At 42.6% G+C, this 26,604-nt stretch overlaps 1 protein-coding gene across 32 annotated transcripts in view; it reads left to right on the top strand.

The window, feature by feature from the left end:
• Nucleotides 1-26,604, top strand: part of CELF4 (CUGBP Elav-like family member 4) — a 670,482-nt gene that overhangs the window by 572,162 nt on the left and 71,716 nt on the right. For 17 of the 32 annotated variants that reach the window (XM_062512653.1, XM_062512649.1, XM_062512632.1 and 14 more), the window contains 2 exons: nucleotides 18,719-18,847; nucleotides 23,566-23,645. In XM_062512653.1, coding sequence (XP_062368637.1) covers nucleotides 18,719-18,847; nucleotides 23,566-23,645 — 209 coding nt within the window. The remainder of the gene's footprint in view (nucleotides 1-18,718; nucleotides 18,848-23,565; nucleotides 23,646-26,604) is intronic. The other 15 variants (XM_062512652.1, XM_062512635.1, XM_062512623.1 and 12 more) reach the window with 1 other exon arrangement.

The raw sequence follows: 26,604 nt of genomic DNA, 5'->3' as shown, positions 1-26,604 counted from the left end.
GGTGAACTGAACTACAAATCTTGCACTTTAATATAATTTAGGCAGCCTGTGCAAAGCTCTCTGAAGTCAGGATTATAGACTAGTCTTCTGAAAAATGCTGTAGAAAAGTCCAGAGGAAAAGAGCATGGTTTCTACAGGGTTGTGCTGCAAAGTGAGTGCTTACAATCCCCAGAGTCTATTCCAGATTGTGTGTCTGTTTAACTTCAGTGTGTCTCAGTCACCCCAAGCCTGAATCAGGGCCAACACCACCACCTACTACTACTTAGGCAGTGTTTGAATGATTATGTCAGACCTTCATTAAGTCTGATATCATTGCTTTGATAGCATGTTCTTTCAGAATTGAGTATCAAAACAACCAAGGCCAAAACTCCCCTGGATTGCAGGTGAAGAGATGAAAAAAATGAAAACAAAGATGTTTGCCCAGAACTACTTTCACATCTAAGAGCAAAAACGGAGATAAAAGTCTGTCTCTTGAATGTGAGGTGAATCCTTAGGGAGCTGGGGACAAACTGTTGTGTCTTACTCATGAGTGGGTTATTGATGGGCAAACTTTCCGTGGTTTTGTTAAAATTCAGGAAAGCCTGCATCAAATCCTTCAAGCTACTGCTCTCTGGGTCCTAGCTTCCACTTAGATAAGGTGTGAGCTGCTACCTGAAAAAAAGACAGGACAAGTAGCTGTCTGTCAGACCAAGGACCATCAAACCACCCAGGGCTAGATCTTCCTCAGTCTGGGACAATGCGGCTGGATCAGGTAAAAAAAAAAAAAAAAAGAGACAGGGAAAGCCAATAGTTAAACAGCGAAAGAGACAAAGCAGAGTCCAATGCATGTTCCCTGACATCTTTTGGTTAACATTACATATGCTAAATAAATGTTATCCCAGCTGGGGCCTGGGCTTTGTTTCCAGCTCAGAGAAGTGTTTAGGGAAGCTGAATGATAAGAATCCTATTGCCTTTACATTGCTTCCCTGTCCAGGGAAGTCTCTAAATGCATGCAATACAATTTCTTTAGCTCCCAGGAAAAAAGATACTGAGGTGGGGAAAGGAAAAAACTGTCCTGTGTTCCTCATCACATGAAACGTTAGGAATTACGATTTTTGTTTCCTTTATTTGCTGGTCTCTCCAGCTCTCAGAATCTCAGTGGGAGTAGCATGTAAGCAGGTCTTTAATCCCAGGGTCCCACAGATATAATAATGGCAAGAATATAATAAAGAAGAACAAGGTCCTTCTTAGGATAGTTGAGTCACTGTATTTGCAAAGATAACATCTACACCTGCATAGCAAACACAACCTGCCAGTGAACCAGCCATTAAAAATAAGCTGCAATAACCAAGAGCAAAGAACAGAAATAACTGAGGTCTATGCCCAAATTTTATAGCAATATCTGGAGAAAGGAAAGCACAGTATTCCTTAAATACTATTGTTAGAGGATGGTGCTGCAGCAGAGATGAAGTCCTGCTGTTCAAGCTGGGAGAAGGAACAATGCCAGAGGCAAGGGAAGGAAGGAGTGGGACTATGTGTCTTTGAGATCCTATCTTCCCCGTGGAAAAACTGACTGATTGAGTTTTCCTTATCAGTATAAGTTATCGTGAGCTGCAAAGGTTCTCTAGAATTGGAACTTCTTGTAGTTCTTGCTGAGCACAGTGTTCAAGAGGGTGGACATTAAATGGATTAAGAAGTGGGTAATGGACAAATCTCAAAATGCAGTTGTCAAAAGAGAAACCATGATAGAGTGAGGGTATTTGCAGCAGGGCTCTACACGTATCAGTAGCCAGCTCTGACACTAGTCAGCATTGTCATGAATGATGTGGAATTAAATATCCCAGCTGATAAAATCTGTGGATAACACAAAATGGAAAATTGTAAGGACAGAACTCTGATACAGAGTCATCTAAGTCACTTAGGTCACTCTGAACAAGCTTTAGCTGGCTGAGACATTATGTGTGTGTTTCTGCAGAACCAAATCCAAGTTGACTCAGGGAGGAATAGGGCTGCAAAACAGGCCTAAAGAATAAGGGGCTGTATTTTGTAAGGCAACAACCTAGAAAAGTACCTAGGCAAAGACCTAGAAAAGTGGTTAGCATGGCTGAGGAAGAGAACATCATATCCCACCGTGGTGGTGGGCAAAACTATCTAGTGGGCCTCTTGCTATATAAACAAAGAACCTGAAGGACAAGGATGAATTTTTAGTAGGTGACACTGGCGGAGAGAGTACTCCAGAAAACTGATCCAAGCCTGGTATTCATCTTTCAAAAACTGTAATAGTTCGTTGAAAAACCTGTACAAATGAAATACATTCTTCTAAGTGCCAGGTTTAAAAAGTGCTCATCCTTGCCTGACAGAGCTCCTAGAGACTTGGGTCTTCATGGAAGTACCTTTTCTGGGAAAATAGCCTATATATGAAAGGGCATTTTAATCACCTGGAGAGAGACTGCACTTTTCTCCAAAACTTTTCTAATTTGAACACTATGCCAAACACATTAAAGCGAGAAGTCAGAGACAGGCTCTTTTCACAAGAGGATGCACATCAAAGCAAACTGTGATGCTGTCGGTTGCTCTGCCTGTTGTCCTTGTAGCAAGAGCTGGCCCCACACCAGGACAGACATTTTAGCCAAAACACAGCCTATGGGGATGGCTGCAGGGCATCAACAGGATGCCTTCAGCACAGTGCTTCAGCCCCCTGGGGCAGCTCTGTGGGCATCTCTAGTGTGGAGCCGGAGAGACCAGACCCCTACAAATCCCTTTTGAACAATCAGGCGTGTGAACCTCTGACTAGCCTGGGGTTAAGGGGGTCTCAGGAGAAAGGAGGCGCTTGCCACTACTATATTTTTCCCTGTGTAATGCCCATCTTTGCTTCCTGAGTGATGCTGCAGATCACTGAAGAGGGTCTTTAGCACAGGGAGCGTGTGGAGCCCAGCGCTGGCTCTCTGTGTCAGTGTTATCGCTCACTGTCACATTTCCAGTCTGTGCCACGCACACAGAGAACAAAGCCCTCGCCAAGCCGAGTGAGAGTTACAACTTGTCAGCACGTCTCTCAGCCCGCCGAGGGCCAAACATGAAACACAAAAGAAGGTCTGAAATGAGGGAAAAAGGGAAAATAATGGCACAGTGAGCTCTCAAGCTCAGAAAAGGCTTGCTATAAAACAGCACCTTCACTCTCTGCTTCTCTCTGTTTCTCTGAGTCCTGGCTACTGATGAAGGGAAGAGATGACTCCCCTTAGCACAGTTACAGTACTGTTGCAGTAATAGGGACCAGAGCCAGATTCAGATCTGGCTTGCACTGCCCTGATTTCTCCACACACCCCAAAAAGCACTGTTAGCCAAAAAGCATTTTTAGTAATGATGAAATCTGAGGTGGAAAGAGCCTGTGGAGGGTCATTTTTTACTATATGGACAGTAAAGCTCTAGCAGTTAGAAACACATTTCTGAGACTTAGACTTTAACCTGAATTAGTCAATTAATTTCTCCGGTTACTAATTGAACAGGAATGTGATTACCATTTTTTATATTTGCTGATCTTGCCTTAGCTGTGCTGGTGGGACAAATAATTCCATCATTGCAATGTGTATGTCTGTAATGTTGATTTATACCTAATAAGATCTTGTTTCCGGAAGCTTTCTAGGTTTATGCTTACTAATCATTTGGTCCAGGTGTGTAATTTCCTGTTTAAAACACTTTTGACATGGATAATATGCCACGGCAAGAAAAAGACAATAGGATGGGCAGCACTGTGCAGAGCTGAGATGAAAGACCAGAGCATTTCTGTGAAAAAAACAGCGGTGCATCTATACAAAGTGACTGAAAACAGGAGACATATTTCATAGGGACTTCGTCCTATGCTGCCAGTTGTTGTTGATACAGTTGGTAGTATATGCATCCTTCAGGCTCTCTAGTCTAATTAAAATTAGATGAAGCAGAGCACTGTCAATAGAAAATTACTTGACAAATATTTGTCTTGCTCCCATCATGACACTGTACTGCATCTCTTTCTGATGCCCATACTGCTAAGGCGTTGAGTTCACCCCTATTAAGACTCACCTGCTGTTAAGAAAAACATCATCCTGTTCAACACCTGTGCCAAAGGCAGGGACCCTATTCTTTGAACACCAGATAAGGTGTTCAAAGCCCAATCCAACATGGCCTTGAACACATGAGTCTTCTGAGTCAACAAAGAGAGGCCTCTTCTCTTGCAGGTGTATAGAAATCTTTAGTCCCCCCAACTCTTCCCTTTCATTCTTGTCCATGAGTTCCATAGCACATGGTCTCAGGTATGAGCTCTAGAGTGGCACATGTGAGATTAAGATGTGGTTTAAAGCCAGGATTTTATCTAACTCTTCATGAGCAAGACAACAAATTCAATAAAACTGAAGGAAAATATAAGGACAATGGTCCTTCAGATAGTTCAAGACCTCCCAGCTGTGCTACTTTTACACAAGCAAATCCCTCATTCAGTCAGTAAGAGTTGTGTTGGGTTGAGCTGAGAAGAATTTTAAAAGACTGATGGAAAGAAGAAACCCATCAAGGAGACAGACAAGGCAGGATTTGGCCCTGAGCACTCCCATCTTTCTCCATGCGAGAGAAGACGATGGATAAAACATTTGCAGGTGCAAGCTACTAATATGTCATAGGCATCCACTACAACCAACACCTGTTAGCTGTGATTTCAGACCCCAGCAGCCAAGATCAGAGTTGTGGGACTGTCCCCAAAGGCTCACCAGTGAAGGGCTGGCTAAGCTGTGTGAACAGGGAGGTGCCAGCCTTTTCCTGACCAAGCTCACCCCTGAGACCCACCTGTCCACAGAAAACTGCCAGCAGCACCAGTGCCTGCATTAAACTGCCTCTGCAGCAGGAGGCTGTTTATGAACTAATTCTTTACTGCTGGCATAGCACCCAGCTCGTTTTCACCTTTCTTAAAGGTTAACCTCATTTCCTTCTATTAGTTGGTTTTAGAGAATGCCATTCGGCGCGGCAGTTAAAGAGCTCTGTCAGCGGATGGAAATGATAGTGGCATTTAAAGACAGTCAGAGTTGAGAGCTGGGGGGGTGAGAATGTGGATGGAAGAAATAATCTTCAATAAAACGTTTGTAGGAAGATGCTAAGTGACATCAAAGAAAGCAGCTTTGCTTTCCCCAAGAGAAGAAATCTTTGGCTCATCATGCTCAGTGGGATGCGTCTCCCCTGAGGTGGAAACCAGACTAAATGCTGTGAGAAAAAGTGACTGGAGGACTCCAGAAAGGGCTCTGGACATCCCACCTCTATGGATAACTTATTTTTGTGTCCAGATTGCCTTGCTTAGTGACAAGTGTGTGCTGAATATTACTGTCACTGAAGGAAAGTTCGTCTGTGAGTATGTTTCAATTCTGTGAGTGTCTGTAATTAATTTATAAATAAATTATAAATTCTATTGCAAGCCCTGCCTAGCATTTCAGGCCATCCTGTCTGATCCCAATTTTACTGCATTCCTTCACTGCTCTGCAGTGCTCTTTTAAAGCTAGGGTGAGACCTGCAGGAAAGTCTTCTGCTCAGAGGAAGGGTTTGTTTTGCCTGTGCAGGAGATTTCACAGGCAGATAATTTTTGAATCAGGGAAATACATGCAGACTACCAAACCCTGGCACAGAAAAGGTGTGATGGGCATCATCCAGGCTCTTGATGTCCTTCTTCTTTGTCCTCACCAGATCTCTCCTGGCATAGGAGTAAGACATAGTTCTGCATCAGGGAGAATCTGCAGTATCCAGCAATGGCAGGGACATCTGAGCAGTGTTTCAGCAAATGAAGAGTGTGATCCAAAGCCTGCCAGACTCCGTGGAACTCTTTTTCATTAACCTTAATAAGCTTCAGCTTCAGCCCGGAATCCCCGATGTTTATTTCAAGCACTGGTGTAACATCACTGGAATATAATGTTTCTCCTCAGACACACCTTAAGGTACCAGTCTGAATGAATATGTGGATAAGTTAAGGCAGATCCTGCTGGGTGGCATCCTGAAGCAGACCCATTCATTTCCTGGGTTATTTGTGGAGCTCACCAAAGTATTTCAAAATATTTCAAAGGAACAGGTCTTGCCCAATGTGTAGTTTTGTAACAGGCAAAGTATTCCCCTGGAACAGACTCATTTCAATGAGATTTTTGGCAGGGGACTTATTTTTTTTTAAAACTAATGCATTGAGTTCTCTTTTCGGGAGGTATAAATCTATCATTTTAACAGGATCTTTTTGATTTAATTTTGTTTCAAGCCTGTATTGTATTAAACCACTAGCTTCCGTTCTGAGTTAGACCAAAGGCTTGTCTAGTCCAGCATCCTCTGTTCCAACAGTGCCCATTAGAAACAGTAGGAACAAGGCTTTTATGAAGAGTGATCCTCCCCTTAATACCCTCTGGCTTCCAGCAGACAGAGGTTTAGTGACTAAGATAGATACTGCATCTGGATATACATGTTTTATAGCACTGAGTGGACATAACCACCACTAATCTGTCTCATTCGCCTTGGAGATAATTTATGACTTTTCGTTCAGCAATATCCCATGACAGAAATGTCTTTCATTTATTCATATAGTGTGTGAAAATATACTTTCTTTTGTCTAGCTGGAAACCACAGTCATTCTGCTTTATATATTTTATGTTTTGAGGTTATTAAGACAAAGACTTTTTATTCCTCTGAGACAATAACCTGTAACATTTCACAACTGAAGAATTTTCGTTTCACAAGAATTTTGGCCTCTCCAATTCAGAGTGGAAGTACATTTTTTCAGACATCAGTATTTCTTATAGAAAAAAATCCAATTTTTCATCCAGTTTCAGTCATTTCATTATATCAGTGTAATTGAAGGTGACAGCAGCAAAAATAATAACAGAAAAAAAAAAAAAGAAACTACCAGCAATAACAAAAACCCTATTTAGGCACCCTGGGAAGAACTGGCAAGAATGAATTAAAGTTTCATAATAGCAGCTTCTTCCTGCCAGCTGGGCTAGGAGAGTCACAAGGACAGGTTGGGAGGACCAGACATCCCAGCCTAACCACATTGGCACCACATCATATGCCTCCACCTTATTGTTCAACTGCCCATATGCAGGTGTGTTCTACATAGAAGGAGTCTCTCTTTCTCACCTTCATTTTTATCAATAAAATGTTCCACGTGGGACTTCCATCTGGAATGGAACTGGTTTATTAAAAGCTATGAGGTCTTTTTAGGTGACCTGCCTTGTGGAGAAAAAAGTCACTGCTAAGTTGTCCTATTAGTTAGTGGGATGTCTGAAGGATTAACTGAGTGGATCCAACTGGGGTTCAGATCTTGTACTGGCAACTGGCCACATGCACTGCATGCCCAGCTCCACTGCTCATATCATAAGCAAATCTTTACAGGATTTCAGCTCCTGCTCCATAAAGTAGGGTGAAATTATTTTTTTCCCGAATCTTTTTATTTTTCTGCTTACAGTTGCAGTCAAGACTGTCTCTTTACGTGCTCATAAACACAGCCTAGCAAACTCCACTTTTGATTTTAACTAAGGATTCCAGGTACAGCATCAAACAAATTATGCACAAAACTCTTGTGTGAAATACAGCTTCATAACTGAAGTGAACACTAGGTTAAGAGCTATATGAAGTAGGAAAGATGTTATTGAGACCTCTGAGACGTGCTGCTTGGATTCCTTTATTATTATTGTTTTCTTTTGCCTTTTCTTCATTTTCTTTGTTTGTAGATGAGAGAAGAAAAAAAGCCAGCAAGTTTATAAAAGCAATAGAGAAGGGAGGCATTTCGTGGAGATCTTTAATGACATCCTCTATAATTTGAAAGTGGGGAGAAAAGGGGAGAGAGAAAAAGGGAATTAGCAAAAAAACTGGCAAAAGTGGAATGTGGAGAGAAGCGTGTGGATGAATTTTAATGCAATCAGAAAGCTGTAATAATGGTAATAAAGGAATATATTCAGACGTCAAGAGAGGGAGAAGGGAACAGGACCCGCAACACCAGAATTTAAATTAGACATAGACGTATAATTCTCTTTTCTTCCCCCCTCCTTTTTTCAAATGAAGAAAATGGAATTTTTAAGCACAGCAAAGGAGGGATTAACAACTGGCAGGTTTTCAGCCCTTTGTCTTTTGGCGAATCCCATTTAATCACCGTCTTTAATATTAAGAAGGCTGTGGCTGTGTGGGGCTGTCTCAGGCTTGGGGGAAAAGGGATGATATACAGAGGAAAAGAGAGATAACACTTAGGTTCAGGCAATTGTGAGGAAGTGTTTCAATTACCTCCACTGAAGTCTTTAAAAACTGAAGTTTAATTTGATCTGAAATGTCGTCCCAGCTCCTGCAAGAGAAAATATGTCCTCCCACCCCCCTTCCTGCCCATGCCTATACTGTTTCAACAGTTCTCAGTGCTCAAGGCTGGAGTGTTACCACAGATTAATGTCTTGGCCTTCTAGGCTTCCGGAAAGGGTTTCAAATCTTCGACAGGTCACCAGTGAGATGAGTTTAGGAACTGAAACTTATTTTCCTGACAGACCAGTCTTGACACCTGACCCTGCCGAGTTTGTCAAGAAGCTTCTAAGATTTTCTCTGAATGGGTGTGAAAGCCAAATGGCCCTTCGGGCTCAGCCTTAACCTTGTGTGGCCACAGAGTGAAAAGGGGATGTTACACATAGGAATTAAGATCTGTTAAATGCCCCAGAACCAAAGGCAGTAGGAGTTGTATTCAAATCTGAGCTGCCTCTGAAAGATGACTGCAAAAGTATAAATCAGTGTATATTTGAGGTGTCATTTGATTGTACAAGACAGCCTTCTTCTTCATCTCCTTCTTCTGGAAATCCATTAAACTGGGCTGAGATAATAGTTGTGGATTTAGAGTAGTAAGGAGCCTAAACAGTCATGCAAATTCGTGTGAAGTTTAGTCATAGCACAGCTGGACACATCTGCTCTTCCATGCTTGGTCTCCTTAGATACTTTCTCCCAAGAACATTTTCAAAACTGTCTCCAGGAAATGGAAACTGTAAAAACAGGCTGCTAATAGTTTGGGAAAAAGGTCTGATTTTTACCTTTTTTTTGTGGTTGAAAGGTTGATTTGGATTCATATATTCTTCCTGTTGTGTCAGGATTGTGAAAAGAAAGTGTGTGTTTAGGTTATAGGTTGAGTTTAGAAAGACCAGATTTTGACTCCCAAGTCTTTTACTAAAAAGCATTGCCTCAGGAACAGTTCTCAAAAATATTCCAGTTGTATGTTTCTGATAACAACTAAGAAGAATTATGAGCTGTGAGGCACAGTTCCGAGGCAGAGGCTTTATGCTTTGCCTGGCACGGGGTTTTAGACTTTTCTCACCAACAGATTTCCTAAGCAAGGGCTACAAATAAAATGGATCTTTTCAAGTTGTTTTCCCGGCTCAATATCAAACACCATAAAACCTGTCATTTAAGATCTGCTCAGGGAATAGCATCTCTTGGCAATGGACAGTTGTGATGGTGCTGTTCAGCAAGTCAGAACTACAGATATTTGTCTTGGGGTTATAATATTCACAGCTGTACAAGGAGAGTCTGCTGTTAGAATCATTTAGGCTATGTCTTCATGGCAGGCTTTGCTTGGCCCACAGCCAAAATTTTGTCCTATGTGCACAGAGGAAGCCTGAGTGTGTTTTCATCTGAACTGCCCAGATGAGGCTCTCACTTTGCGGTTGGGTTTCACTTCAGTGCTGGTGCACAGAGGGTGCACAGACCAGCCAAACCCAAACCACACCCGCCCTCCTGCTCTGACCAGTCTTCTCCATCTCCTTCAATTTTTCATCATGGCTCTGCACTTTTTCCATCCTGCTCATATACTTGCTCTCCCAGACAATACCTGGATGTGGTTTACAGCTGCTGCACATCAAGGACCTCTCCCAGTTCCCTGTATAGCAGGTCTTTTCTCAGGAAGGTAGGACTGTAATGTATACTAGGACACTGAAAGAAGAGAATAGGCCCAGTCGTGTTTAATTTAAAAAGCATAACCATAGACATTGGGCTCAACATCTGGCAACAAATTAATTTTCTTTCCAGTTCTCAAAGAGCCAACTGCAGCCAACATCTGCATTCTCTTGGACAAGAGCACCTTGATCACTGTGCCACTGTCTTTAGGAGTCATATTACTGCAGGACATGAAAATCTCTCCCTGTTAGGTAACTTCAATATCCGCAATCATTGTAATTTACTAAAGCAGGCTTTTATTGAGGACTAAAAAACTCTGCCTTGACTTACCTCCACACTGTTGCATGAAAAGGAGTCAGGAAAGCTCCAGCCACTTAAATCTGATAGAAACCATTGTAGGGTTCAGTCACAGATCTGACTCCCTGCCTGCCAGGTAGATTTCATTATTTTTCCCAGGGCTACCTGTGCTCCTGGAGTGTGGCAAACCTTACCAATACCCAGTTTTGCCAGTTGCAAACACCAGTTAGAATTTTTGCAGGTGGGGAAACTGAGGCTGCCTTTTTATGTAATTTATGCAGCCCATATTTCCACTGAGGCCGCTGTCCTTGGCAGAGATATAAGTATTTAATAGCAGTAACTGCATAGTCATTTATCTCTGTGGTACCAGGAATAACAAATTACTTTAAGAGAAAAGTGGTTTGGCTTTTCCTAGTTTCCAAAGCACGGCTTAAGATGGGACTCAGGAGTCCCAAAAAACAGTCTGAAATGTACAGAAAAGAGCTTCAGCCAAACTCTTGAATATTCTCATGGGTCCACTCTTCCATAACTGGATCAGGAATGATTTCCACTCTTTCCCAAAGAAAGATATAGGTTCTATCTATTGAAAATAGTTTGTTGGATGTTCAAAATAAGCAGAAGGAAGAAGTTTGAACTCAGTGCGTGCTTAAGTTTCAGAATATCTCGCTGCAGGATGTGCTGGATGCTCACAAGCACACATGGGTTCAAAAGTCCACTGAACAATTACATCAAAGAATGACACTTCAGAAACTGCTACAAATGGAAGAAAAAAAAAAACACAAAAAAATCCAAAATAACAAACAAACAAAAAAACCAAACAAAAAAAACAAACAAACAAAAAAAAAAAAAAAAAAAAAAACAGCACTCCAGAATTCCCTGAATTGCAGAAGGCTGAATTCTAGGAAAATATCTGTGAGGGATCAACAAAATTCCCAGTTCTTTTACTCGTCCTTAGACATCCACAACTACTGGCTGTTGCCAGAGACAGCAAACAGAGTCAGACCCTCTGTCTCTTGTTCAGCTGTTCTTTCACTCTCTTTACAGGATACATGTCCAAGTCAAGGCTTAGAGTGCAGCCAAGCAATTAAGTAAGAGAAATCCTTCAAACTAAGTTTTTGACATGCAACAGTGGAGACTAACGCACCTGTGGGAAGAAGCTCCCTTCTCTTCACGGGAGAATTATGCTCCCACACCTGGGCTTACATTCATTTGCGCTTGTCCTCATCACACAGCTGTTCAGATTAGCTGCTATTCTCTCTAGCCCGGGTGTCTCAAAGCCTCTGTCTCCAGCAGTTGGAGACCAGCAGCTGTGCAATCATATCTGCTAACGTATGGGATATAAAGGATCTGTTAAGTAAAACCAAAGCAGGGAGGGAGGAGGGGGAAAGATCAGTGCAAAGAAATAAGTCCTGCTAAGATGTGATTAGGGATGCCCCACAACACCCAGCTGCAAGGAAGAGGTGAACTCAGCAAACATTTTAAAGCCTGTAGAAGAATTAGCCCCTTGAGGGTGTTGTTTGATATGGGGAGGAGAAGGAGGGAAAAGGGGCCAAATAGAAGCTGCAGGTGGAAGGAGGGTTTGTTTGCTACTGTTTGGAGTTAGGTAGTACAATGTTTCTATTGTTTGGGCTTTTGAATCTTGTTAGATTTTTCCCCCATCCTAATTTTTGAAACACCTCTATTTTACAAGGTTCATGTATTTTCCAGCAAGGTACCACGGAGAAGATAATTAGCTAATTTACAATTAGCTACAACAGAATTCATAATCACTTCCCCTGTGGAAAGGGTGGTAATCATCATCACATAGCTGTAGGACTGCTGTGAAAATGGCAATAGGAGTGTGAAACCCACGCCCTGGGAAATGCCCTGCTATTGATTACCTACCTGATTAGCACAGGTTAAGGGGAGTGGTGGGGCACTCTGGCTTAGGAGAATGACAGGTTTGAGCTTTCAGATTTGAGTTCACAGCTCAAACCAAACTTTCATAATGTTCACGGTATCTGCAGCTCACCCTGGTTCTCTCAAGCTCCTTTTTTCTTCTTGACCTGTGGAGATTTCCTTGGTCGTAACTGTCTGAAAGAAACCCAGGTTTACAGCTCTTTTTCACCACTGTGATTTTGGCACATGCCTGACCCCATTGCTTGGAGCTGGGAGATCTGCTGGATGAAAGGCTGGACATGGATCAGCAATGGGCTCTTGCAGCCCAGAATCCAGCCCTGTCCTGGACTGCATCAAAAGAAAGTTGAGGTGGGTGCTTCTGCCTCTCTGTTCTGCTTTTGTGAGGCTGTTTTTGTGTTTTTGAGACTTCTACATCCAGCTCTTGGTCCCCTATCATAAGAAAGGTGTGAACCTGTTGTAGAGTAACCAGAGGAGACCACATCGATAATCAGGGGGCAGGAGCACCTCTGCTATGAAGATAGGCTGAGAGAATTTGGATTATTTAGCCTGAAGAAGAGAAGGTTTCAGGCAGACCTTTTTGGGGTCTTTAAATATTTTAGGGTGCTTATGAGAGGTGGGGACAATTTTCTGAATACAGCCAGTACCAACAGGATAAGGGCTCCTGCTTCTCAAACAAAAGAGAGAAGATTCACTCTAGATGCAAGGAATACTTTTTTACCAAGGAGCTGGTGAAACACTGACAGAGGCTGCCCAGAAGAGTTATAGGATTCTCATTCCTGGAAACTTTCAAGATTCTGTAGGACAAGGCTCTGAGCAGCCTGCCCTAGTTGAGGATGTCCCTGTTTACTGCCAGGGGCCTGGACCAAATGACATTTAAAGGTCTCTCCCAAACCAAACCATTCTGATTCTGTGCATGTGGTGAGCACCCTCTCCTCTTCCTTTTCTGCCAAGGACAAATCAGGAGAGTGGGCAAGAACGATCAGCTCTCTTTCTTGCATCCTCTCTGGTAAATGTGCCACCTGGTCCTACACACTGGTTTTCTCCTTACCCACACCTGCATAGAAAACTTCCCTAAGCTGCTTGTTTGTTGTGTCATGGTGCCAAGGAGATTATCTTAAAGGCCTTCGCAGTGCTAGGACCAAGGCACTGCAGCTGCTCCCCCTCTGTGTGTGCAAGGCATGTTTGGGAAGGAGGGGAATAGCAGCAGGGACAAATAATTATTAGCTATATAAATTAGCCTGGGACACAGAGATGGTAAATCTGTCCCTCTTTATTTCCAAGGCCTCGGAAAGCACGTTCTAGATGGTACAGCTGGTTTGTGCTTTCCTGATACAAGGATTCAACCTCTTTGTTTTGCATGAGGAATACGAGAACACAAGTGTATTTATATACTCTTATCTAAATGTACCCCCACGCACACACATACATTAGCGAGAGCTATCTGGATAAACACAATCCTGTGTCATGTCTCTCTGCGAGTGACCCTAATTTTCCCCCAGTCCCTCCACAATTGCTGTGATTCTTGTTCTTGTCCTCTTGCTCCACAGAGGGTCAAACATCCTGCATCTCATTGTCCCTTCTGTCTCTTTAATTAGTGCCCGTCCTCCCCCTTCTCCCCCTCGCTCCAGTGTCCCCCCTTCCCATCTCCTCTCAGCACTTGGTTTGCAGCGCTCTATTATTTCACCTTTCGCGTGCGCCGCCTCCTTTGCCCAGGTCCATCTGACACCTCTGTCTTACACTCATCATGGAAACATAACATTTAAATACAAATAGAATAGGGAATAATTTAACCCCTATTTGCACTGGGGAAGGTGGCAAGGCTGCATATAAACACTGCAGGGAGGTCTATGGATGCTGTATATTTATCTGACAAGTTGCATTTCTTCACCTCGGTGCCTTGCAGCCAGCTTTTCCTAACAGGCACAAGCCTCCATTCCTGGCAGAGTGGTCAAGAAGAGGGAAGCCTGGTTCCACAGGGGTATTGGAAGTGTGACCAAAGGGACATCTCTGGGATTAATGATTTGCCATTGCAAAAGTGGTCTTTCTCTTCCTTCCTGTCCTCCTGTGAGGATCTTGGGGTGCTAACTTCTGTCACTGTTGTGACTTGTTTATGGCAAAATGAGGCAGACCTGAGAGGAACTTAATTTCATTATTATCAGAATTCATTAGCAAAAACCTCTTTAGCTCTCCTGGATGCCACCACATACAAAAATATCCACCCATGGTTGCATATTTCCATGGCAAAGTGGGCATGATGTAACCAGCTTGTAGAAAAAGACTGATAATGTCAATCACGTACAATCATGAGGGAAGACAAAAACATGAAGGGAAGAGGCTTATGTGGATACCATATTCAGTTGCAATGTTGCAGGGCCATGTCTCTGCTCATAGTGGAGCTAGTGTTAGGGCTGTTGCTGCAGCAATGTAAGTGAGGAGTCCTCAGATGAGATAGGAACTGAAATTGTGACTTGGGAGAATGTAATAGAAATGTGGACAGGTTGCTCCTCAAAAAAGCAAAGGGAAGATGCTCAGATATGAATCAATACTGGATGCACAGCCATGTGTGGCTTTGAGGAGACTACATGGAATAAGCTTCTTTCATCACACCTGTTCTTGGATATGCTGAGTAAGCTCACTGCCTTCATTCCCCTATAGGAAGGAGATGGAGGATGCTCCTCCTGGGTGCCCATCTCCATTGAGCAAGACTGAGTGGTACTGCAAGGTACAGCTGCCTCTCCATGGCCACAGGCCAATTTAGGTTGGAGCACAAAGTCGTGTCCACAGATCATGTTGGGGACACCCCAGGTCATGGGGTCATGCCTGGCCTCTTTTCATCCTTCTCTTCTGCCCTGGACAGTGATTTTTGTGTTCTCCTTGACTCAGTTTGGTCTGGGACCCAGGTCTTAGGAAGCCTGGAGTGAAGGTTTTGCAGCACAGTCCCACAGTCTGAAATGGCATTGCACATTGAGCCTGGCAGTGGAGGAGATAGGGACTGAGTCTGCCCAGTGCTCTGAAATTCAGGTATGGATCCTGAAACACATGTAGCTAGAACAATGTGTCACTGAAAAAGGAGGAAGCATGGAACTGAGGATGGTGATGGGAAGCCTATTGTGAGTAGAGACAGACCCTACAGGCAGGCAGAGCTTAGGGACAGCCTGATGTAGAACTGCTCCAGGCTCGTGTGCAGCCTAAAACTCGGATTTTGTAGGCTGTAGTGCCCTCAAATCTCACTAGAGGACACTGGAAACACCTGGTGAGGAGCACCAGTTGTGTGCACACGTGCTCAAGACACACCTTGATGACATCAGCACATGCCCTCCTTCATTTTCTTCATGAAGCAAACTCATGGCTTTATTTAGACATGTTTACAAATCAGAAGTAATTGTCTTGGTGCATGGCATGTCAGTTTTGGGGTTTTTTTTTGTGATGTGGAAGATTAGTGTATGATGATGCTTAGGGTGTAAGAGGCTCATAAAGGACTATTAAGAGGATAAACTCATTAGCCAAGTCCTGGAACATGTTGAATGGTCATTTCTGCTGGATTCTTCCCTCACTTTTTCTACTCAGGATATGTGAAGAGTGTCGTTAAAAGAGTGTTGAGGTCCCTGGAAGAGCTGGGATATGAGAGGCAAATGCAGTACTTTGTTATAGAAACTACTGAAAGTAAAAAACTTGTTAAATTGACTCATTTTTTATCAGTCTAGTGTGTGATTGCGTAGAGTTTGCAGTTGGTAGATATGACAAATAATTCCCCTAACTATGCAGGGTGCTGTTTTTCAAGAAGGAGTCAGGATGCTGATTTGGAAATAGAGTTGGAGGTGATGCCCAACCAGTGGCTGTCCATGGGGATGCCCTTCACTCCAACTCCCCTGGACCAACAGTTCCTGGGGAAGATGATCCTCCCCTTTGGCAGAGCCTGTTCCTGATGGTCCATGACTATCTCATGGGCAGCTCACAAAGGCACCACATCATCTGCCAGCCAGTACAAACCCAGTGTACTGCAAAGATGGAGGTCGGGGGGATGCAAAAGTAATAATTTTAGTGCTTCCTAAAACACCTGCTTTTGGCTTGCATAAACTAGACCAGACAAGGCAGTTTCAGGCCAGTTGCACACTAGAGAGTTTTGCTGACAGAGGATGGATGTGGTTCTGGGGTTTTTTTTGTTGGTTTTTTTTTTTGGTTTTTTGGTTTGGGTTTTTTTTTGGGTTTTTTTGTTGGTTTTTTTTTTTTTTTTAAATGATACATTTATATTAGCACAAAGCCTGGTGAAAACAGTTACACAGCTATAGGAGTGTTTTTGCTGATGCAGCTTATTTGAAACAGGGGAAGCTGTATAAAGCACAATATAACACTCTTCTGTTATGCTGGAATATTTAACAGACTCGAAGTTTCAAGGCAAAACCTTTTGCCAGTCATGTTCCTAGTCCTTTCCTGCTGATCTGCTCCCTTCTCAAGATATCTTCCAGGAAGCTGGTCCCATTTTCTAGGTGGGTTTTCTTCCAATATCTGGAAAACCTTTGGACTGGGCTCATTTCCTAAGGTTCTGCCATGCCCTAGACTGAAAGATACTCCCCAGAGCAGACTGTGAACTTGAGTAGCTGCTTCTCTAAGGCTTCTGCCTTGCACCTTGGAGTCTCTTTCACAGGATACTTTGGCCATTGGGAAAAATAAGTCTTTCACATGTCCAAATCATCATGTTGTGAGGTGGAGACAACTTACACGCTGCATGGGGTTAGGTGGGGCTTTGGGCACCACTACAATCTGAATTTTTTTTACCAGCAAAGACTGCAAAACGTCTCTCTACATAATCAATTCCAACATACAGTAGGAATATTTCTTGCTTTTACAGGTCTGTCAGTAGGCTATTTCTGTTTTTCTGACTTGTCACAAGTGCACCTGTGTCTCTGTAAACCCATTTTTCCTACCAGATCTGCAGCCTAGATGAAAGCAACATAATTCCTGCTTTTCTGTGGGAAGTACACTTTTGGTTGTTGTGGATAACTTGACTGCAGGGTTGAAAACTCCTAATATCCTCATTCAATAGCCACTGCATGAAAAATTATTCATATCCAAGGCTGTAAAGTAATTTGCCAATGTGCAGGTGCATCTTGGAGAGGGGAATTTTGATCAAACACTGGTTGAAGCAGAGCAGATTGCCTACTCCAGTGATTTCTCAGTGAACAAAAGTGACATGAATTGCCCAATTAGTCAGCCAGAAAGGGGCTATTGCAAACCAATGTTTTGTTCAGCTTCAGGTTAACATGTACACTAAAAAAAAAATTAATTTTAAAAAATATATTTAGATATTTACATATATTTATTCAAATTAGTTATGTCTGCTCTATAACATACTCTGAAAAAACCCGCTTGGTTCACACATTTACATAGTGTTTAATGAATCGTAAATAAGACATTTATGAATCATGTGTAAATGGCCTGTTTACATACACGGTGTAAACTATGCAAATTTCCTTTCTTTCTGGGTGTAATGGTAGTAGTCTTTGAACAGAAACCTGATTGAGAGGTGCCACTCAGCTCTCTCTGAGATTCTTCTGACAATTGTTTGTTTTCACCAATATTTTCTGGAGGCACCTCTTGTAGATCCCCAAACTTGGTTTAAGTCCAGGTATAAATCATAGAATAGTTTGGGTTGTAAGGGACCCAGAAGATCATTTAGTTCCAATTCCTCCTCTGGGCTCACTCCAGCAGGTCCCTGTCCCTCCTGTGCTGGACCCCAGCTCTGGATGCAGTGCTCCAGGTGGGTCTCAGCAGAGCAGAGCAGAGGGGCAGAATCCCCTCCCTGCCCTGCTGCCCACGGGGCTCTGGATGCAACCCAGGACACGTTTGGCTCTCTGTGCTGTGAGTGCCATGGCTGGGTCACATTGAGCATCCTTGTTCAAAATGCAATCATCCACTTGCAGAAAACATCCTGCTTTGCCATGAAATACCACCTGCCTAAGCTATCTCAGATATTAGCAATCGTATAAGTGAACTTTATCTTTCAAAACACAATTTAAGTTTCAAAAACTTTGGGCTTATTTCAAAAGAACTTTATAAATGTATTAAAAACCTAATCCAAACTTGTAGATACATGTTTCTGAGTGGGCATGAATGACAAATCTCCAGTTTACAGTCTGCAACTTCTGTTATATCCTGATTTTAAAAAGCTTATGTTATACATTTTTTTTTTGTGCAACTTATTTAGTATTGCAAGGGCTACTAACTTATGTTATTTTTCATTTGGACTCAGTTCCAATATGCTATATTTATCACATTCCACTTGGATTGCAGTCTGAGCAATGTTACCGTTTCAGTTGCTGCAAACCGACTGCATAAACTGATCAGGAGAAGCTGATTTGGAAGACTTTGGTGCCTAGATTTTAAGACAAAGATTTTATATATAAACAAACCATTTTTGTTTGTTGTTTGAAGGTTTGGGTTTTCCAAAATTTGCTGCATTATTTTCAAGTACTCACGCAGACGCTGTTAAGGTTTTTCGGCCCAGCCATCTGAAAAGGCTAGCAGCTTCTGAGATGTGTCACCTTGGTGAAGTCACTGGTTGTGTTGCATGTGATACTGAGCCGTCTTGGCTTTCACATCCCCCCTGAAATATGGTAAGCATCTCTTTATTTTGTTCCAGAAGACAGAAAACTCTTTGTGGGCATGCTCAATAAGCAGCAGTCAGAAGATGATGTGCGCAGGCTATTCGAGGCGTTTGGCAACATTGAGGAGTGCACAATCCTTCGGGGACCCGATGGCAACAGCAAAGGTAAGGGATGGCTTGTGTTGAGCTAGACACTGGTCTTTGTGTATACATTTTCTGGTGAGACAAAAGTACCATGCAACCCCCAGAACAGCACCTCTTAACTTTAGGAGGGGTCATATTTTTGCTCTGCTTGTCATTCTCTGCTCCTGTGTGAGAGGAAGAAGCTGATCACGTTATAAAACACACGTCTCCAACTGCCTGTGTCTCACCACAACCAAACTGAAGCCTCCCCTCTGAACACACAACATTCACTCAAGGTGTGCTTTTCCCACCCCATTGAACAGGATGACTCTTTCTTTTAAAAAAGCCAGTATTGGCACTTTACATCTTGACTAGCTGGCTCCATCACAGCCTCTGTTTATCTCTCATCTACCAATCCCAGGTCTTTCCCTACTTCATCTGCTCTTTGCATGGAACTCATACCAGTCAGTGATTGCAGCTGCAAGGGTAAAGGTGCCAGTTTAAATATTACACTCATTACACATTTACTGTTTGAAACACGCAAATACCTCATTGCAAAACTACATGCCTTTCCTCCTGACACTTTTTTTTAATCTGGATAGCATAAAAGACCCTCTGCTACAGCCCAGGTGTGAGAATGAGGATTCTCTCTTGTGCAGGAAGGTCATATTTTCCCCCCATAAGTCTCTAGACAAAGTAACTTCAATCTGAATAGGAAACCCTCTCCTCCTGGCAGTATAATGTGTCCATTAAATATTGATCTGCATATAATATGGCATAAACTGTGTTGGCATGTGCAACACCAGAGAAGAGGCCAGTCCTGCCAACACAGTTCTTATCTCACCAGATATTTTGACAAGTGACAACATTAACCAGCACATTTTTGCAACAGCAAGACAAAAAAATCCAAATCACAGTGATGCACTGGAGAAAGATATTGTTATTCAATAAAATCACTGGTGGCCAAAAAAATACTTTACACCAGCCTCATAGCTGCTCAATACACATCAGCACAGCTCAGTCTTCCTGATATAAATGGCTGAAAATAAGCTGTGGGCACCTTTTTTCAGTTTTGTGGTTACTTTATTTGCACAACATCCACAGACAGGGGCTGGTCCATGGGGAAGTTGTAGGCTAAGATGTCCTAGAGATGCTCCAAAAGTCATAACAGCAGACAGTTAAGCATGTCATTCACTGTACAAATGAGTAAATTGGGGAAAAGAAAAAAAAAAGTCTGCCTGCTTCCACAGAATGGAACCTAATGACAAAGGAGTTAAACAGAGTAATAATAAAGGAAATAAAGTCTGAGTTCTGTAAGAAACAAATTCCAGAGGAGATCCAGCCCACAGACTTATCTTCATACTTGCTGTATCTTTTTTTTTCCTTCTAGAACAATTTCATTATAAGACAGAATCTGAGTGGCAGCTCCATATTGCTAACCAGTTTAATTATTAGTGCTAGCAGGCTGCAGTCTTGGGCTGACGTTTCACTAAGCTGTTCAGGATCAATACTGAGCCTTGGCAGAGTTAATATTACCAGCTTCCATTTGCTGGTGCTATTTACTGAGAATGTGAAGATCCTAATTTACACACACACAGTTTCGTGCATGTACACATGCACACAGAGCAGTCAATCCAATGGAAAACTTAAGGCTAGTGCCCTTATCTTAAGAGACAGCCAGGCAAGCCACAACCCCCACAATTTTGTTCCTGGTCTGTAATGTTTTCCATCTGCTAGAAACCAATATGTGACACACATTGCTCGTGAACTACTTATTTTGGCTAAAACCCATAAGGCTTAAATTCTACCTAAGTTGAGATTTAAGCAGATTGTCAAAATTCTAGGTACCAGTCAGATCCCAGGCACTTAAATCCTACCCAGCCCACCAGGTATCCCTGTGGGGAGCCTCTACAACCTTCAGGTATCTCAGTGCAAGCACTGCTCTCAGAAGCTGGGTTGCAGCTCCCCAGTTTAATCCTGTCACAGTCCAGGCATAGCCAAAAAGCTGCCCAAGCTTTTCCTGAAGCCCTGGGTGCTCTCCTGAGTCATGGGGCATGGCCTTCAGGGTCTGCAGAAATACCTCCTGCATGAGTCTCAGTGCTAGGAGCAGTGGCTGGAGCAGGTAAGCAAGTGGCAGAAGAGCTGGGACTGAGAAATTTCTCACCCTGAAGGGGAATGCAGCACCTGTCTTTCCTGGGAGAGGATGGAGTGATTCTGCACTACTCCAGGTAAAGCTCACCAGGGTTCACGTAGGAGTGAGGAGTTCTCAGGTGAGGGACCTGAAGTGGATCCAGAAGGACGCAAAATCTTCATTGCTGTTGCTCCCTGCACAGCTATTCTTTTTCCCTTTTTAATTTTTTCCCCATTCAGCAGTCTGCCACAATAACTCAGAAAGTAAAAATTTCCAGCAGCACCCTCCACAAGAAGAGCCTTACCACCAACAATTACAATCCTAGGGCCTGATTCTGCAGTCTCCTCCAAGCTGACAAAACAGTCAGGCCAGGCCTTCTGGCACTAGTCTGGAAGCAAAAGAACAAGAAAACCTTAAGCACATGTACCACCCTGTTCAGCAGAGGTTATATCTCTGTGTGTGTCAAAATCCCTTCATTCTCCAGAGTTGCTCCTGTCAAAAAGACACCATTGTTCTGAGAAGAGTGACATGACTCACATCCTCAGCTCACCAGCTCCTGGAGGCAGTTCTGGTGACAATGGGGAGGAAGATTATGTGCACTTTTGGTGTTGTATACAGAAGCCATCCGATTGAATGCACAAACAAAAAGGACAAAATGTTAGGATCTCTGCTATTGCCTTGCCATTTACACCAGTAAAACTTGTGTTTTCACTCATCCTTCTACCACAAAATCTACTGGAAGTAGTTAATAGAAAGCAGTAGCAGAGATCCCATTAGCATCCTGGGCATTAAACAAGATAAATGCCTGCTACTCACTTTATTCCCACCTTTATCCAGCTCCACTGATCCATCAGGACCCTCAGCACAGGGGTGAATTTCAACTGACAAGAGTGAAGCCTTCGACATGACAGCAGCATCACAGCCAAAAATCCTGCTCTAAATTAAATTGGTGACTGGAACTGGAAAGCTTTTATATATTTGCTAATCAGCATCTTCCTTTTAGAGACAGAAAGTACAAAAGAATCTCTGCAAATAATTAAACATCCTAATTCTGGATTATCTCTGATTAATGAAGAGGAAGACGCAGTATCTCAGGGGCCTGGGAATGCTGGGCTGGGATTATGACATAATTGATCCCTATTGTTTCCAGCTGAAGTTTATCTATCTCATTTTCTCATGATTGTCTCCTCTCAGCTACTTATAAATTAGATCCAACTATTAGCAATAATCATTGGGCCTTTCCTGAAATACAGCCTGAGTACAGTGCTGAGAGGGTGATGCAAAGTGAACAGCCCTCAAAGTGAGCTGTAAGATATTTTATATGTGTGCATTATTTTCAGAAGGGGCTATCACTACTTTCTTCAATCTCACTTCTATCAGCCTGCAGTGATTATTGGGACCTTTGGGATTCATTCTTCTATTTTGCAAGTTGTATTGCTTAATTTTCCATCCTGCACTGTAGGGATCCAAAAGGGTATGAAGACCTCCTAAAGATGCTGCAAAGGGGCTGAAGGAAAGTCATCCCACTGTCAGGACTGGCCTCCTGTGCCCTGCAATCTGCACCTCTTCAGGGAAACAGAGAGGGCTTTACAAATTGATTAAAAGCTCAAAAGTCGTTGGTAGTAATAGAAGGGGATGGAAGCCAAAACTTCTCAGATCTCTCCCAGTCTGTTCCAAAAACTGCCTTAGCATATGGAAATTACCCTTCCCATCTCTGAGTCAGTTTGCTTGTAGCTGGGAGTGTTTGCAATGTTTTTCCCCACCCTAGAAATGCATGTAACCCTTTTGAAGTGTTGATCATTTTTGCACTCCAGCACATATCCATAGATGCACTTTTCTGCCCTAAAACCTTCTGTAAGAGTTTGGTGTGAGATTCCCCACACAGCAATACAGGCCAGAGGAACACTGCCCACATTCCCCTAGTGTCCAGAAGAGAACACCTACACAGGCACTGACTTTGCAGCAATGAAAAACTAAGATTCAAGTTTTAGTGGTGACAAGATGGTAATCAACACATGGGTACCTCTCCCACCCCTGCTACTTCACCAGAAGGTGTCTCATGCTTTGCCAGACCTAAGTGGCTGGGAGCCAAGACGAGCTTGGGGCAGTCTGTCACAGTGCTCAACCAAGCAGTGATATGATGAGGTACCTTGTGTGTTTGGAGAAACTTGAATGCCTTCTGTACATTTGTCCTGTGGTTGCTTGTATCAAGTACGTGCAGCTTTCCAATAACTTGCACATGCTTCCATATTTTTTCTCATAACCACAGAGGGAGGAGCACTCTGCTTTAAGTCTAATACAAATAAAAGAAACAGCTTTTTCACTCAGTAAATTGTAAAACTGTGCAAGGTTCTGCCGTGGAAAGCTGTGGAGGTCAAAACATGACTAGATTCAAGATGTACTTGCTAAGTTTGTGTCTGTTGGTACTTAATTACAACAATGTGGGAATTCTGGAAGCAGCATAGCCTTAGGAGGTCCTCAGACTGCTGATGTCTGGACTCTGGAAAAGGACCAGGACACTTTTTTTTTTGTTATGTCATTGGTTAGTTCTGAGGACAGGCTACTTAGCTAGATGGAATTGCATAATATCCATGCAAACTTTCTTACACTCTTCTTTTTCCTCTTCCAGGGTGTGCATTTGTGAAATACTCTTCTCATGCAGAGGCCCAAGCTGCCATCAATGCGTTGCATGGCAGCCAAACAATGCCGGTGAGTAGCTCTGTAACACAGGAAAGTGAGAATTTGGCCAGCCCTGGCTGCCCTGTGGATTGATTGAGGGAAAGAAATTATTTATCTGTGCTCTGCAGCTCATCTTCCACGGCCCCATCCAGTGCCTTGGGTGTGCTTAAGTCCTAAGAGGAAAGGCTGGGATGACACTGTCGTTCCTCACAGGTACAGAACCCCTGTTGGTGCTGTATTCTGTCACCAGCAGTTATTATGACGACCTGAAAAAAAAAGGCATACGGGTCACATATTCCAAAAACTTCGGGTCAGACTCACAACCTTTCAAGTTTCAGAAGGATGAATCAAGTAAAAACTGTGTCCAAGGGTTTCTCCATTTTCCTTCCTCAGAGAGTCCTTGCCTTTAGGCAAAGGAAAAAGACCTTTTTGCCAGCACTCAGCAGAGAGAAGCATGATCACATAATGGTAGTAGGAGCTAGAGACAAACCACAACAGTGACAGGCACCTTTCACTGCTGCCACAAAGGTACCAACCTAGGAATAGGTCTGGTCCCCTACACCTGCCCTTTGAAAGTGTGTCAGACCAATTACTGGATCTTCCAGGAAACATCTGAGGGATCAGTCCACTTGCACAAATTTCTAGTCATATGGGGTTTCAATATTGATCATTCAATAAAATAGAAATGGGGTTGCATTTTCTATGTAAATAGATATTTGTGCACCATCATAAGAGAGACAAGAGTGAAAGGCATTCCACTGTCAGTAGGACAAGAAATCTGGTGTAACTTGTTTTGGTTTATTATAATAGTGTAATATTTTTATTACTAATTATTCACAGTGTAAATCATGGAAGGCTAAGAAGCATGCTGACAACTTGGAAAAGATACAAGAAAGCTCAATTAAAAATATTTGAGAGTGTAAAATCTCCCTTTCAATAAGAGACTCTAATGTAAATTCATGAATTTATCCAAATAAATTTAAAGTAGGCCCGACAGATTTTCTCTAGATCTTTGCAGGGATGAAAATGGAAAACTCTTTACAAGCAGAAAGATTTCTAAAACTAGCAAACCATCAAGATCTCATTTCTTGGAACCCCATCTTAGACAAATCAGTTTAAAAATGGCAAATATTTACCAGTGATGGTACCAAAAGGAGTCTTCTCAAAGATGGGATCTCCACATTTTGTAGTACTTAAATACTTTTAAGAGTCTCTTCCTAGAAGGCTCCTTTTAACAAAACCAGATGTCGGGCCTGATGCTGACATCAAATGCTGATATATTATGGACATCTTGCCTGAGACAGGCTAAAGAGGTGACTTTTAGTGACTTTGATACAAAGTGATAACATCTATAAACTGACATCAGGAATTTCAATTCAGTAGGGTAAGGTACCACATAGAGGTTTATTAAAAAAAGTCAGTCCTCATCCCAAAAAACCTGCAAATTCCTGTGACTCTGCCAGAGGGAGACATGAGAAAACAGACAAAACACAAGGAGAATTAAAGATTTTATCTAGATCTAGTATACCCAAAATACCATTATTCCTTCCCTTACAGACCTTGCCTTTCCTACTTTCAGAACACTTTGGATTACAAAAACATACTCATCTCAAAACCACCTGGAAACTACTTATGACTCCATCCTCATGGTTTCACCTGAGTATAGGATATACAAAACACCTGAGAATTTGGCCACTTCATGGGACAATTTTGTGGGACCCTTTGTACTCTTGACTTATCTGCCTCAAATATATGTATATATATTAAACGTATAAACATATTCTTTAATAACCAGACCTTGGCATCTGAAAAAGCAACACAATTTATCCTTTACTAGATGCCCATCCCAGACTCAGAATCAAGTTTCCACGGCTTTACAAATTTCCATGGATTGGCTGAACCTCACAGTACATAGTCACAGTTCAAAAAAAAAGTAAGGAGGAAATTAATTTCCTCCTCTTCATTATAGGCTAAGTTACATGGTGTTGCCTTGTGTCTCCTATGAGCTACAAGCAGGCACAACACTTCGACCACGTCTTTGCAGACCCATGAGGACGTGCGGAGTGACCAAAACTCAATGAACCACGAGGAGCACAACAGGTTTTTCCCCACGGTGGCTCAAAATTTCTACGGTTCTTCGAATGAAATAGGCCAAATCCTACCAGGATCTCTGTGCCCATTCTTGTTTTCGTGGTACTTTGGGGTGTGCGGTGTTGCTTGGACGTTCACAGGGAAATGCAGCCACCTCGTGGTGAGATGCCGACGCAGCCCACCGTGCTTGGGAAGGAGGGGGGCATTTCTGCCATCTTCCTTCAGCCCCCTTCCATTCCTCTTGCCACCAGGACTGGCCTCGTTTGCCCGGTTGCGATGCCAGCCCAGCATTGCTCCTGTGGTTCAGCCAATTTCAGCATCTCTTGGTTTGTCCTCGTGTACCACCAGCAGGGCATCCATCATCATTCCTGTCAGGTCTCAAGCCGTTCGTTCCTGCGGCAGACTCCTGTTTCTCCACAGCTGTCAGGATTATTGCTCTACTGTGACTTCCTGTTCACACAACATATGTTGCCTAATAGTTTCAAAAGGCAACTTTCTTTTATGAAAGTTCCTTTGTTTTTTTTCCTTTTTTTTTTTTTTTTTTTAATTAACCTTAGCTTGGACAAGTGCCTGACCATCAGCCATTATAAGCCCATTTCTTTATACAAGGCACTTGTTCCTCCTAAGGATCCAACAAGTATAAATCCATCCAACTTTTACATAATTTCCTTCGGAAATAAGCTGCCCAAATCCCCTACTTTTGAGCAGACACAAAGTTCATTCTATATCTACCTATCAAGAGAGCTTCCTTTTTGTCTTTTTAGATCATATTTTCTATCAGAAATATATATCTCATCAACTTTATGAGAGTGTTTTACTGGATCTCTGTATCATCCTTTATAAAAGATCATAACCTTCATGCACTTTTACTTGTATTTATAATATATTTACAGCAATT

This window comes from Cinclus cinclus, chromosome Z (assembly GCF_963662255.1).
Source record: "Cinclus cinclus chromosome Z, bCinCin1.1, whole genome shotgun sequence".
Classification (NCBI taxonomy): domain Eukaryota; kingdom Metazoa; phylum Chordata; class Aves; order Passeriformes; family Cinclidae; genus Cinclus; species Cinclus cinclus.
This window is presented reverse-complemented; position numbering and strand designations above follow the sequence as displayed.